The sequence below is a fragment of the Pinus tabuliformis genome, chromosome J, assembly GCF_031772625.1.
Source record: "Pinus tabuliformis cultivar Carrire ecotype Pingquan chromosome J, CPIR1, whole genome shotgun sequence".
Lineage (NCBI taxonomy): Eukaryota > Viridiplantae > Streptophyta > Pinopsida > Pinales > Pinaceae > Pinus > Pinus tabuliformis.
In genome coordinates this window covers 497670139-497685474 of record NC_142295.1, presented here as the reverse complement: position 1 = coordinate 497685474, position 15336 = coordinate 497670139, and the positions used below count along the sequence as shown (strand labels likewise).

Sequence of the window (15336 nt, the reverse complement as noted above, 5' to 3'; positions counted from 1 at the left end):
ATGGAGGTTTTCAATCAATGAGCCAATCTAAGGCGCCTCCGAGGAGGTTTTCACCTTAGATTTCTATTTTCCTCTTTTTTCATTTTTTTTTCTTTTTCTTTTTTTTCTCTTTTTTTTTTTTTTTTTTTTTTCTACCCTACCCTACTTGAAAAACAAACTCATTTTCAAGTATAAGAATACTTCCAATGGAGCCATGTGCACATCGAGATTAGAGACAAAATGATGTGGAGGCTCGAAATGCATGCTCTGACAGGTATCCAGATCTCAGAGACCAAATGATCTGACTTTGAAGGGATCAAACATAGTTGAGGAAGAGAGTACTGTTGCAACTTAGTGACTGTCTGGAACCATGTCTCAATATAGCTTTGATATCCTTGGTCCTTTTGCTGATCTAGATCACTCTTCATGTCACTTTCTATCATGACTTTCTCATCTTCCTCCTTTTACTGATCTTTCTCTTGAATACATGGAAGATTTGATGGTAACCATGAAGGATCTTTCTTTATCTCTGATTCTGATCTCTTCTCTTCATCAAGTGCAGCCCATGGTTCTTTGATTTCCTCTTTGGAATCTTCTTTTTCCTTTGGTCCTTCAATGTTGTCAATATAATCTCTGTTTTGCAACACTCTTCTTGAGCTTTCGTGAACATCATTGAGCTCAAAAGGAGTCATTTGCACATGTTGTGCCTCAGATTTGCAATTGGGTTGAGCTGCTCCATTGTATGGCTTTGGAAATGGTACGGGTAGTTGAGTGGAGGTGTGAAATTGAGATGGATATGGATGGCATTGTGGTTGGGTAGGCATTTGGGGTTGCCTTGGTGGAGGAGGAGGCGATGGTTGTGGATGAGCAGGTGGTGGAGGACAATGAGCGGGATGAGAGTTGTACTGGGACCTCCACTCCTGATAAGGTGCATTCCACTGAGGCTGTGGCTGAGCATAAGAGTGAAATGAATGAGCAACTGGTTGGGCATAATATGGATCTGTGAAGGAACGAGGAGGAGGTGTGAACCAAGAAGGATGAGCAGGGGGGCCCCAAGAAGGCATGAAAGTGGCTTGATAGGGGTCATAATAGGTCTCGGGTGTCCCTTGCAGTTCCTGCTGGTAAGATCTAGGTCCATGCGGCCAACTTTGGTTCATGTAATAGAGTGATTCAGTGGTTCCTTTGGCTCTCTGATATGCAGCTTTGAATCTGGGTAAGGAAGGGCACTGATCTGTAGGATGGTATTCTTCACAGATGAAACACACTTCTAGGGAGTGCATTGGACATTCGTTCCTAGGATGCTTTCTAGTGCACCTAGGACAAAAAATGACCAAAGCCCTCTTGGCTTCCTCTTGCTTCTTTTGGATCCGCAAGGTATCCAGTTGCATGGCAAGAAACTGCCTCATATCACTCTTGAAATCTTTGATCTGATTTTCAAATTCGTCTTTGGACAAGATGTTGCTCCCAACATCTCTGCTTGTAGCCATTTGCTCCAGCGGAATGTTTTCTTCTTCTTCTCCCCTAGAGGTTCTTCAAATATGTCTTGATGTCCACCCAGGGGTTCTTCAATCACAGCCATCGAAGAAGAGAGAAGGTTGTGTGAAGCAGTGGGGGTGTTTTGCAATCATTTTTCTAACTTATCTCTACTCCTACAAGGCATGGAATGAAATCTTTTTGCTTGATTTTTGCTTTTTTCTACTTCTACTTGCAAAACTGAAATAAATTGAACTGCAACTAACTATCTCGCTAAAATGAACATGCGGAATTGAAATGAAAGCAGGAAAAGACTAATCTATTTTGCTCAAATGAAATTGCAGGAATGAAATGCTAGTCTACGCTTGCGGAATTGAAATTGCGGAATTGAAATGCTAATCTATGAAAGCAAGAAATGCTAATCTACTTTTGCATAAATGAAATTGCATAATGGAAATGAAATAAACTACTTAGCAGAAGGTTGTAGTAGAAAATAGAAGAATGGCAACAATCACCAATACTCTGCCGCTTCCCCGACAACGGCGCCAAAAAGATGGTGGGCTCCAGTATTGTAGCAATAATGCTACAACTCCTGGGGCTTCCTATCTCTAATTTTATCAACCCGGTAGTTCGTACAAACTTGGAAGCGACGGTGCTGTATGCACAAGTACTAGCTCTTGTCGCAGCTGTCACTTGGTCAGCTGGCACAAGTCCGCTAGGGCTCAAGCCAACTTCTATATGCTCTTCAGAAGAAGCTTTCTAAATGATGGACGAAGGCTATCTCGAGGGAAATTGATCTACTTTGCAAAAGTGAACTGAAAGCCAACCAAAACATGAAACCCTAGTAAACCCTAATTTGACTAGTTTGACCTCTATGATGCAATAGTGAAAGTGTAAATGTCTACAACTGATGCCATTACTTCTAATGATGTGAAATGCATGAACTCAAACTACTTCTATGAAAAAGAACATTGTTTTTGTATTTTTGCTTAAGTGGTTGGAGTGATTATGATTTTGTTTCTTATTAGGGTTTGGCTGTGCAGAGGTGGTGCGAAGGGAGAGAAAGCTTGGGAAAGGTCAAGAGGGCTAGGAGAGGTTCCAGGGGATCTCTAACATCATCCCACAGAAGTTCCACACGTTCAGATGCTCAGCAACCGAGTTTGCAGGCTTCTACAGGATGTCTGCAGGGGATCCTACAGGAAGTCTCGGGATTTCTACAGGAAGGTCTGTGGTTGGAGTTTTGGGTGATGGAGGAGTGGAGGAAGTGTATGGGTGAATAGGTAGGATGGAAATGAGGCTTGTGATGGCTCAGGAACAGAGAACTAAAGTGGAGAAAGAGTGCATGCATGGATCTATAATTAAAATAACTATGTGGCAGCTTGCATGAAAGCATAAGACTACGTTTTTTGGTGATTGGTATAGACTGCACCCCAATCCCTAAACAGAGATGGCAGTGATCTCTAACAACCTTTTCTTGGAGCTCCTGTGTATTACAAACCTCCTATCTGAATCTAAGCAGCTGAAAGTAATTTAATCATAAACCAATCCTACTCAATCCTATTAACGAAATCAAATCAGCAAACTGTGTTCTTGAAATGCATATCAAAACAAGTAAACAAAATGCTGGAAAGAAAGGTGAATAACACTACACGAAGAGGAGATCTATTGCTCTCAGGTTGGGCCCTAACCTGAGAGCTATAGCTCCCTTAAAGCTCAGAATTAGATCCAAATCTGCTTGCCTTTATTCATAATCAAAAGTCTGATATCATGCCAAAACTGGCTTACAAAAAGACTAATTGGCTAACCAAATTGACTAACTAGCTAATCCCAAAAATGACTAACCACTAGCTCCCCAAAATGACTAACTGAAATGAGGTCTTAAGCCCTCTTATTTATACAATTTGAGGACCCAACAGTCCTCCTAAAATTTAGGGACTTGGCTGCCCAAGAATTGTAGTTAACAGCAGTCCAACTTGACTTGCTTGGCTGCCCTTGTGCTCATTGATTTGGTGGCCTTTGAACTCCGAGCTGATGGTGGATAATTCGAGGTAAGGGCCCATAAATGAGGGGGACACCTTCCTACAAATCCTCTAGCTTGTTCTCCCACGAATTTGGCTGCCAAGTGCTCATTAAGACCTTCAATTTTGTCTCCAAGTTGACCAAAAAGGCTACACAAAGCACCCATTAGACTTTTTGGCATAATGACTAACCAAATTCACTCTATTAACATAAAAATAATCAAAAACATGCAATAAACCAATGAGAATGGTGGATTAAGTCAACTTAGGAGGTTGGATGAGCCCAAATAATTGTCCATTTTTGGGGCTCATCAATGTTTCAGGGTCAACAATGTGTGTGCCAGTGTCGGAAGAGGTTCCAGAGGTAGAGCGAGTTGCCTAGGAGTGAAGCATCAGGTAGTGTGAATTTCTGGAAGAGGTTTCGGAGGTTGGTACAAATTCCTAGAAGCAGTTATCTAGTTCATGTTGCAGAAGAGAAGGTCGCCCCTTGAAGGTACGCTTTCGCTCATCGGATGAGCTCCAGCGCTCTGGGACAGGCTTTCGAGAAAGATCTGACCGACCTGGATCTATCTTCCTCTCCTTATTAGTCGAGTGTACTTACGTACCCTTTGAGGCATCGAAATCCTTGCACTAGGAAGCGCAAGCCCCTTCGGGACCTTTCCCCTCCGTCTGACGGCTACAACCCCGACTCGATGGATCCCCTCGTTAGCCGGCACTTTCCCTCATAGCTGAGCCTCTCATGCTGGGTTGAAGCGATGGGCTTGACTGATCCTCTTTGGTCCGTTAGGCCCCTCCCATATCCCGGAACCAATTCTGAAATATGACCAACTAGTTAGTCAAGTTAATTTGTTGGAAGGAGAAGTAGATTTCCCAATTCTTTAGTTCTTTAGTTTATTGAGTTTCACATATTTTAAAGAAGATGGTTGCAATAGAACTAAGAGATCTGGACAGGTTGGATGGAGCCTCCAACTTTGGCATCTTAAAGGCCATGATGTTATTCCTTTTGGATGAGCATGGTCTGAAGGAGTTTTGTGACAACATTTGTAGTTGTATCAATAGATCCTATCTTGTTACATGATTATAGGAAGGACATGGCCAAGGATAAGAGGATGGTCTTAGATGGAGTAGGAGATCATATCTTTCGACATATTGCAGAGAAGGGAACTGCAAAGGAGATATGGGATGCCATCATCAAGTTGTATCAAGATCCTTCTGAGAGTTGGAAGATGATTCTAAAGGAGAAGTTGAGAATGGTCAAGATGACTAAGGGTGAGAACATAACATCCTATCTCAACAAGATTCATTATGTGAGAGATGAACTTACAACAGTTGGAGAGAAGCCAACAAAGAATGAGCTAGTGCGTATAGGTCTAAATAGGTTCACCAAAAAACGATGAACGGTCATTCAGGTAATTACTAGATGGGATAAGCTACTAGATTGGAAACACCTGTGGAGTGACTTCACTCAAGAGGAGTTGAGACTCGGTCTCTTCGATGGTACTACCAGCAACAGTGGCAAGGAACCGAATATAGAGAAGGAAGAGGAAAGCATCACTCTTGCAAGGAAGGGAAAATTGAAGAAGGGTCCTAGCCAGGGAAGAAGAAGAAGGACTTGTTGAAGGTAAATGGATTTAGATGTCAAGAAATTGGTCACTACATCATCCAATGTCCTAAGAGGAAGAAGGACAAGAATGGGAAGGAGAAAACAACTTCGACAAAGATTGAGGATTTGTCCACTAGATTGGAGGATGAATTCATTATGTTTGTAGCATTATCCTTAGGTGGAGGAGGATTATGACACTCCAATATGCCAAATCGGGTAGGATTTGAGGGAAGAGAAACAATGAGGTCTAAATCTAGCCAAGGAGGTCTTGATTAGTAGATCAGATCTAGTTGTTGTGTATTCCTGGATCATTACCTATGCTACGGGATTCTATGAGTTAAAGTAGCAAGAGGATCGAAGTGTCAGCAAGGTGCAATTATATTCTCAAGAGATGGTTCATATCCAGTTACGTGCAGTCAGATACTTCAGAGATAGGTGCAGAGCCAGTTGCAGTGACTTAGTAGATCTATGAGTGATCAATATACATAGATGTAATTATGGAAGCAGTGCAAAGATATGAGGAAGGCAATGCAAATTGGCCAGTTGCAGAGAGAAAGGTACATTTCCAACCAAAGTAACTTTAGAGCAGAGGCATCGACAATGTGAGATTAAAGTATGCGCAGTAGCATGGTGGGTAGTGACAGTGAGTGTATTTTCTTCATAGTGATTTCTAGTGATAGGAAGTCAAATCATCTTGAAGATGTGAAGGAAGGAGGTATCACAGATGTCAGACATCAGCAATGTGAATCAATTCAACTACAACATGTTCCCACTGACTAGCAGGTGGCTGATATACTCACGAAGGCCTTGGGGAGGGAAAAAATTGTCTACTTCATGGGTCATATGGATATAGTGGAGAATACCTTCATCTCTAAGAGGGAGTGTTAGTTTATGTTTGGTGTAGTAGCATACATGTGTTCTAGTCCCTATGATGTCTAAGATGCTAAGGAACACAAGATCTCCAAACCTATAAAAGGTTTCATGATAAAATACTTGGAGATGCCTTAAATTAATTAGCTAATAATTAAAAAGTTCCTAAGTCTAACTTAGGAAAATTGGTTAACTAAAGTGAATTAATCAAGGAAGTTCAATTTTGCTCTAGAGACTTCTATTAATGAAGTCAAATTGATCTTAGCCATCAATTGAGATGTGATTGTGGCCTTTGAGACTCCAACAAGAGGTTATAAGAGCATGTCAAAGGTTTTGGGGAAGGAATCAAGTATTTTGTGAGAAATTAGACTACCCAGTTGTAGGTATTTAGCAAGGGCGCAGTTGAAGCTAGGAAAGCATCAAAGATAGAGGGATCAATAGATATTTGGGAGCAGAAATCTGGAGGAAATTTCCGCGATATTTTCCATTGTCAAGGAGATAGGAAGAGGAGGCCGAATACATCTGCGGAAGAGGTCGCATCAGCTAGTGTGTGTAGCCAAATTTCCCAGTGCGAGTTGTCGAAGGAGAGCACGCTTTAGTTGCTAGAGGCCAATCTATCGTCTGGAGGAAGAGCAAGTGCGTTTCAGAGGCAGCAGGAGGTAGGAAGACTTGCAGGAAGGTGATTATGGGGGTATATAAATTTGTAGAAAGTAGTAGTGCACATCTCCAACCATGTATTTCAAATAGCCAAGAAGTGCAAGTTGTCGAGAGAGAGGAATTTCTAGTTGCAAAGGGAGATAATTAATCACAAGAGTATTTTTCCAGTAAGATCAGTATTTGCTAGAGGTTTTCCAATGAAAGGAAACCAATTCATTATACTCTAATTTTTTTTAATAATAATAAAACCCTCATCTACTACACCATTTTTCGCTTCAGGGTTTTTCTAGGGACATTTCTCCAAAAATAACTATGTCAAAATTATTGTGTGTGTGTGCATATTTCTCAGTTCCTGTTTTTATCTTTTGCGACATTTTTATTTATGAAGATTGCAATTGTGAATTTATTGTTATTTGTTGAATTAATAATTCAAAAGACAAATAAACTACATTAGTTAGTAGATAAATATCCAGTTTATTGCAATCATGGAATTTTCACACAAAACAACCACAAATTAATGTAAAATGTGTATAACTAGAGATAACCCAAAACTATAAATATTTGGGACTTGATTTCGGTAAGAAGTTAAGGTAGCATGCATTCGTAAGGGAAACATTCCATGGTGGGTGGAAAGCATTCTTCCCAGTGCAAAATAAATGTAAGACAATAGATTTCTAACATTAGGAGACATTTTTCCTCTTTCAAGTACTCACTACCCAAATACTCCTTTATGGATGTGAAGTATATGTACCAATTGTATGCAAAATATATGAGACCAAATCAAGTGAGAGGAAAAACCGCAAACAAGAAGTTGTCTAAGAGTAAAACGCATCACCTCTTATGAGATACTCCTTGCTAAAACACGTCTATATCCAATAGAATATAAAGCATTGAGAATGTTGATACTATGCAGGCAAAAAATGACATTAATGGACAATGACATGATTTCAGTGAAAATCAATGAATATAAGCTTTAAAAAAATCGCAAAATGATAGTCTAGAAAATTGTTTGAAGAATGGAATTAGAAGGAAAAGATGTTTGGTGAATAAAATGGCATTGAGAAGTTGTATACAAGAATACTACAAGAAAGGAAAATGCAGAAAATGTGCCAGAAAAATTGCAATATGGACAACTTCAACATATAGGGGGAGATTAAAAGTAATTAAAGCTTAATATCTTATGACATGAAAAATAAGGAATAACACAACTAAAAACCAACTTACATAAGCTGAGATGTAAAACAAGGGGATAGCAACAACCCAATGACTAATGAGATGAAAGGCTATCTCAAGTATGTGGATATGAGGAGTAGACACTAAATAGATCTTTTTCCTACACCATGTAAGGTACTCTTAAATTAAGGAGAGATCAAATTTACATATCAAAAATTAAGAATCAAAACCTCACATAAGTCTCATAGGTGTACATAGTCTACTCCACTTTGGATTTTGAACATGTGACCTCTTATAAAGAAGCGCATGTTCTTAACCATTAGACCCACTCAAACTATACAAATAATTGGAAAATAAAATCAATAATGCAACCAACCCCAACCCTTAATGTGAAGTAAAATAAACTAAATTCAATTAAGTAAACCAAATCTTACCATTACCCTCTTAACTTATATTCTCTTAATTTTTTTATATACTATATAAGATATAAATGATAATAATAATAATAATAATAAAAAAATTTCAATAGTAAGCTACAACCGAGTGTAAGCTTTATTGTGTTATCTTTTTATCCACTTACACGACGAGTTATGTTATCAATTTAATAATAATAATAATAAGTTTCAGCCTAGGGTAAGCTTTATTGTGTTATCTTTTTAGCAACTTGCACAACGCTAATGATGAGGTTATGTTAATTATTGATATAATTTAATCCCAATTTTGTAATTTTCTTCCTCAAAAAATGTTAAGGCGTGAACTTTTTGGTTAGTTGTATAATATTTTATAATTATGTAGATAAAGGTTTTTAAAAAAACGATTAAATATTAATTTAAAATTTGTATTTTTTAAGTTTTATATATTACTTAAAAATATTAATAAGGAATATTATTCTAAATCTACTCATTGTTTTTTTTTTTTAATTGGAAGAGTGAATATTTTAAATTATTTACCATTTACATGTAACATAAATATAAATAGCAATTGCTTTTACACGTGTAAAGGTGGAAGGAGTAGAAATAGTGATCAAATTTGAAGGTCTATTCTTAATTTTATTTGAAAGGGCATATATTTATCTAACCTTTCAAGGATGAAAAATTATAAAAAAAGAATCACTTCTACTGAAAAGTATATATTAAATAAACCCCTCAAAAAAATTCCATAATGAAATAGTGTCAAATATTCTCAAATTCCATTAAAAAAAGGTAAACATATGTTTCTTCTATTCATTCGATGATCTTCAAAAGTATTTGGACTTACATAATTGAAAATATAAATATATTTTCCCAATAGAAATGGATTTCTAGTTTTCATTTATTTCCATACATCATAAGTAGCATTCCAATCTACCTCATTTAGAGCATGATGTGCACTTAGAGATAGAAACATTAACATATCTAGTGTCTCCAATGAAAGTCTTTATCTATCATCATTTTTTATCTTGTTTAATTTTCAGAAGCCTCTTTCACACACTGATGTGGTTGTTGGGATAACAAGAATAGCTTGCCATAATTGCATCAAATATGGAAAGTCTTCAAACCATTCATGTTTATCTCCACATAGGTCTCATGTCATACATGATTTTTAGGGTATGATTTACAAATAGCACAAATAAATTCATTCATTTCACCCAAACATCTAGTAGTATCCAGAATAGATGACTCCCCAACACCAAATTTTTTCACATAAACATTTCAACTACATTTTTGTTGGACAACCTATATCATTCACTTCTTCATAATATTGTTGAGAAGTGAAAAACTTAGCCACATTAAATACATGTAAATCTATGAATCTCATGTCTAAATATTTAATCACCTTTACAATAAAACATTTTCCCAAAATAATACAATCATATAGTAGCCTCAAATATTTTCATCTTTGGAAAAATTTTGAACCTCAATGGATGTAAATGTACCATAACTTGCAGTTGTACTATATTCAAATTTAGGCGTTCCTCTTTGTGCTTTAACTAAGAAAGAAGACATATGCACTGCATCTACACCAAAAATTCTTTCCAAAAATCGTTTACGAAGCATGCTAATAGAAACATCTAAAGTAGTGTCAATATATGTAATATCAACATGATCCTCTTCGAACTTTTGATTCAACTTATTTAATTCAACGAGCATGTCTGCAAGTATATGGATGCAAATTTTCACTTGAAATATTGTTGCCAACTCATACATTTTTTTCTCCCCTAACTCCCAATCCTAACAAATAATGCATGAGTTTAACAAGTCTTTCCATGACCTTTCCTCTTGAGATCCACCTAATTTTATGAATTTGTAAGACCACTAACTTAGTGATTTGAAATGTATACATTAGCTCTCTCAATTTTCCATGTCCTTTAGTTGATTTTCCAAGCCATGAATAAACTTTGTTTCAAATTTGTTAATATATTGCAACTCTGGAAAATGAGATGAAGCCTCATTGCTTGTTAATGCTTCCTTGTGAGCTATGCAATGGATAACTAATAAATCAGGACCATACAAAGCTTAGGAGATAAACCTTCATGAATACCCCTCATGGAAGATGCACCATCTGAACAAAAACCAACAAAATTCATCAAATATAAATCCATTTATACTAAAAGAGTTCTCACTAGATCATACATACATTGAGCTATTCCATCCTTTATTTGAAGTAAACATTGTTAAACATTGACCTCTTCCTCCATTCGTCAAATATGTAATATAAATAATCAATTGGTGTTCCATAATTTGATTAGTTCTTTCATCAACTGAAATTGAGTAAAATGACCTATGCAAAATCTTCTCTTTTAGATTGTTCCAATACACCTCTTTAGAAACTTGAAGAAAATATTTTCTTGGTGTGGTATTTGTGTATGCAGAAAATTCATTGTTAGAAGCATGCGTGGAGTGCATTTATATCAATTCAAGTCACATATTGACTTAAACATTTCTAAAGATAAATCATGTATAGCAACAAAATACATGTTTTCAATCATTGATATAATTTTCTCCTTCCTAGCATTTACCATTAGTTCTACATGTTTAGTGATTGAAATATTGCTTCAATGGATTTTTCCCTCCAAAATTTGTAAAACAAAAATTGAGCTTTTGATTTTGCATGGCCACTTATACCACTAACTTGAAGATTGGTAGTTCCCTCTTTTGAAAATGGAGTGTCACTTTTAAATTTAACATGTCAAGAACATTTTATCCTTTCATTACCATTAAATGTTTTAAAACATAAGCCCATGGAAACCTTGTATTCTATTTAGATTTGAATATTATTTTGTGTTTCTTTGATGGGTTTTCTATTTCAACAAGCTCTACACTATTTGATTCATCATATTCATGTAGATGAGCATCAACTTAATTTTGAATATTACATGGTTGATCAGAATGTTGTGTAAGACCAAATGATTCAACAATTGACAATTTCATTTTATCCTTCTTAGGACGACCAATAGGAGACATTTTTCAATATTTACACTATTAAATAAATAAATAAATAGAATAAGTAAATACATAAATTAAAAATCCATTAGCAAGATTGAGATAGAAAAAATTCAACCTTAGCAACATGCCATAGGATTTGACTATAGATTTCTTGATAGGTTATTCATTGATTTGTTGAATTATGTTTTGTAACATTCAAGGAAACTTGTAGCTTTATGATAGAGAACAAACACTTCATGAAAAATGGTACTTGGACAAGAAATCTATATGGATTTAAGCAACGAAGAAAAAAAAGCAAGAGTTTGAATGAGAGTGTTATAGTTGTGGAGTCCAATACCCTCAATAAAAAATAGATATTCTTTTCATAGTTGGTTGATTCATATAATTATGCACCATTAACAATGTAGAAAACAACTCGACCACCGATGCCTGGAATGGAAGGATGGCAAGCAGTTGCATTCAGGGTATCTAGCCACAATGTTGATTTCCTGTGGTGTGGATTCTATGGTGCCCAGGATAAATTGTGTGACCTCGAAGGCCATCATTACTTCAAGGAGTGTTGCATTAAAGAATCCATAGAATGAAAAAACCAAATGTTAATGAAGATATGAGGAGGTTAATGAAAAATACCTTATAGTCTAGCATCGAATGATAACTTTACTTCTGTGGATGATGGGTTGCAATTCAAATGAAAATGGAAAAAAATGGATGCAGGGAAAGAGCACTCAAGGATAATCATGGAGGAGCGAGAGCACGTGCATAGTTGTTGAATGGTTACTCAATGTGCTCTGTCGCCCTGTGCCAGGTGTAATATTACCATGACTGTTGCATGTATTATTCTTACAAGTTGCATCATATTGGCGTAAGTTGGGGGCCTCAGGGAAACATCGCCAAATCATGACATAACTATTAAATTGTATGAGGTTTTTGGACTTTGACTGGTCTCTTCTACGAAACTATCACTAGTTAGAGTGATTTATGCACTAGTACAGACTCAAAATTATCATAAACTTAAAAAAGTATTGACAGGCTATTAAAAATATTACCCTTCTTTTGAAATATAAAAATTTAATCTAACCTTTGTAGTTGACGGGTGATTTTGACATTTTAATTTTTTTTCGAAGTGTAATTTTTTTTTAGCCCTTCTAAAAAGGGTTAGGAGCCTAAAGAAGGGCTAAAAAGGGTCAATTTTGAACGCTGACTAGAAATTTAAAAGACTATCTTGAAAAACAAAATCACTAAATAAAAACTCTTATTTCTAAAAATGCACTTTTAATTAGGATATTGAAGACTTATCCATTTTTCATAAATCACAAATAATATGCCAAAGATTGTTGAGTATTTCTGGAAATTGAGTTTTTGGCAGTTCTTTGCTCGATATCTATTGCATATTACACTAAATGAATATGGCCTATTAAATTATGCAATAAGTGAGAAATTTGAAATCAAAAGATATTTTACGGCGAGATTGCTTAAATGAGAAAGACAACCCACAGGCGAAAAACATGTCTTTAAGGATTTGAATCATGGTATTAAACACCCAGGTTAAGCATCAAACAAAATCCAATATCCAATATCCAAATCCAGTTTGATGCCTGCTTACTTTTCACGTTTTCAAAGTTCTTGCAGCAACTCTGGAAGGAAACACATAAACATAGGCTCAATATTCAATGGGAAGAAGGTGTAACTTTGAGAAAAAAACGGAGTTGTTTTTAGTGCGACTTTTTGGACTTTCCGGTGTCGACGGAAAAATTTGAGGTGAAATCTTGATTTTTGTTATTTAAACTGGTTTTTTTACTGTCTATTTTTATTTTATTTTATTTTTATTTTTTATTTTATTTTATTTTATTTTTATTATTATTATTATTATTATTATTATTATTTTTTATTTTTTATTTTTATTTTTTATTTTTTATTTTTTATTTTTTATATTTTATATTTTATTTTTTATTTTTTATTTTTATTTTTATTTTTTATTTTTATTTTATTTATTTTTATTTTATATTTTTTATATTTTATTTTATTTATTTATTATTTTATTTTATTTATTTATTATTATTTTTTTTCTTCAGGACGAAAAAGCACTATGTATTTATATAAGATATATAAAAAGCCCCATATACATGATGTAGAACAAAGCATATGACCCCGGAAAGAGTTCTGGATCAGCAAATAAAACCATAGACATAATACTGGGTAGACACGGCTTAAAAAAACCGGAACTCCCACCAACTGAAAAAGACTGAAGAGACTGTAGACCGGAAACAAAGAAAAGGATCCGCATAAGCAGATCGGCCACATGTGGAGATATACCGCATCAAAAAACAATGCGGACAGCCAAAGCATATCGGTCACAAAAAATATGAAGCTATAAGATGTGTTCCTGTGGAAAAACCGCCTCATAAGACTAACAGACCTGTGGATATATAAGGCTGGAGCATCAAAACACTAAAAAGATTTAAAGACCTGCAAGCAAGAAATTAATAGTCAGAAGGATAAAAATCCTGAATGAAGTAGATATCGCTTTTCACGGAGACCTGAAGATGCCAATGACCAGGAGCTTCAAGAAGACCCTTCTTCGACAGAGCATCAACCTGCGCATTTTTATCCCTGTAGATGTGTTGGATTGAGCCATCCTTCAGAAGATTCCAGTAGAACTTTATCCTGTCTAGCCAACCAAAGAGGTGAGGACTGGAGATGGAATTATTTCCTTTGACATATTCCACCATGATCTTTGAATCGCCGTAGATAGAAACACCCTGAAGATTAAGAAAAAGACAGAAGTATAAAAGGCCAGCGAGGGCCATTGCCTCGGCCAAATTGTTGGAACCTCTTCCCCCGTTCCAAAAGATTAAAAACTTTGTGTCTTTATCTACTACAATATAAAAACCACAGCCACATGATCCGTTTTGCTCAGCGCCATCAAAAAACGCCCTCGGCATAGATGAGATTTCCAGATAAGGATCCATACCAACCTGTTTCTTATGCTTGAGGGGAGGAATAGGGATAGCTTCGTAAAGAGAAGAAATATCAAGGAGGATTTCCTGGAGGGATGGGCTTTTACCTTTGAATATGAGACTATTGCGCCATTTCCAAATACTCCACACAGAGATGATGAATATTGTCCTGCATGACTCTGATTGCTCGTTGTACCAAAAGAAAGCTTCCTTTATAGAATCTTGTAACAGAAACTGTATGCCGAAGAAGATCTCCAGAGATGACCACAGCTTCTGAGTACCCAAACAACTTATGAATAAGTGATGATTATCTTCCGCTGCGGACCTGCAGATGGGACAGAAGCTCGGTCCCTGCCACCCCTTCTTTCTTAAATTCTCCCATGATAGGTTTTTATTGTGAAATAACAACCACGAGAAAAAAACCATTTTGGATGGGCATCTCACTTTCCAGAAAGCAGTAGGGAAAATGAAAAAGTGGGAAGACTGTTTTTGCTTGATCAATCTCTGATACACATCCTTTACCCGGATGGACTGAATCCCTTTTGCATTTTTCCAAATTAAAGCGTCATGTTCCGATGAGCGAAAAATGCCACTGTTCCTGAGCTTAATCCTGAGATGGTCCCATTGAGCAGCCATGTCATCCGACATTTGCAAACTATCCGCATCGCACCACAGAGGAATTGGACCCAGCCACCCAGAAATTAAACCATCCCAGAAAAAAATACCTCTTCTATGGAGGAAAGCGAGAAAGGATTCCGGGACAATGATCTCCTCCATGCCACTTAGGAATGCATCTTTTCCAATAAGGATCTTTTTCCCAGATTGAAAACGCCATATCAAATTCTTCAGATTTTTTTTTTTCCATTTTACGGAGACTTAACCAGATTGACGATCCATAAGATGGGCCAATCCTTTCTTTCCTGTACCAGAAGGATATATCCTTTCTGCCTAGATACTTCGATTGTATAGCTCTACTCCAGGGCCCGACTTCAAAAACACCCCTCCATAATGTTTTGCATAAGGGAGCCATACCAAAGGATCGTAAATCCAGAAGACTCCATCCTCCCAACTCCTTCGGCAGAGAAATATGGGATAATTTCCAGAGATGATATTTACTCTTTCCTGCCTGACCTCCCCAGATGAAATTAGCAGTGAGCTTATTCATTGTTTTGATTATGCTT

At 36.3% G+C, this 15336-nt stretch overlaps 1 protein-coding gene across 1 annotated transcript; it reads right to left on the bottom strand.

The window, feature by feature from the left end:
* Positions 1-13678: 13678 nt before the first annotated feature.
* Positions 13679-14167, bottom strand: LOC149227965 (uncharacterized). Its single transcript, XM_089380637.1, has one exon. It carries the CDS (start codon positions 14165-14167, stop codon positions 13679-13681), a length of 489 nt encoding a protein of 162 aa, XP_089236763.1.
* Positions 14168-15336: the final 1169 nt, after the last annotated feature.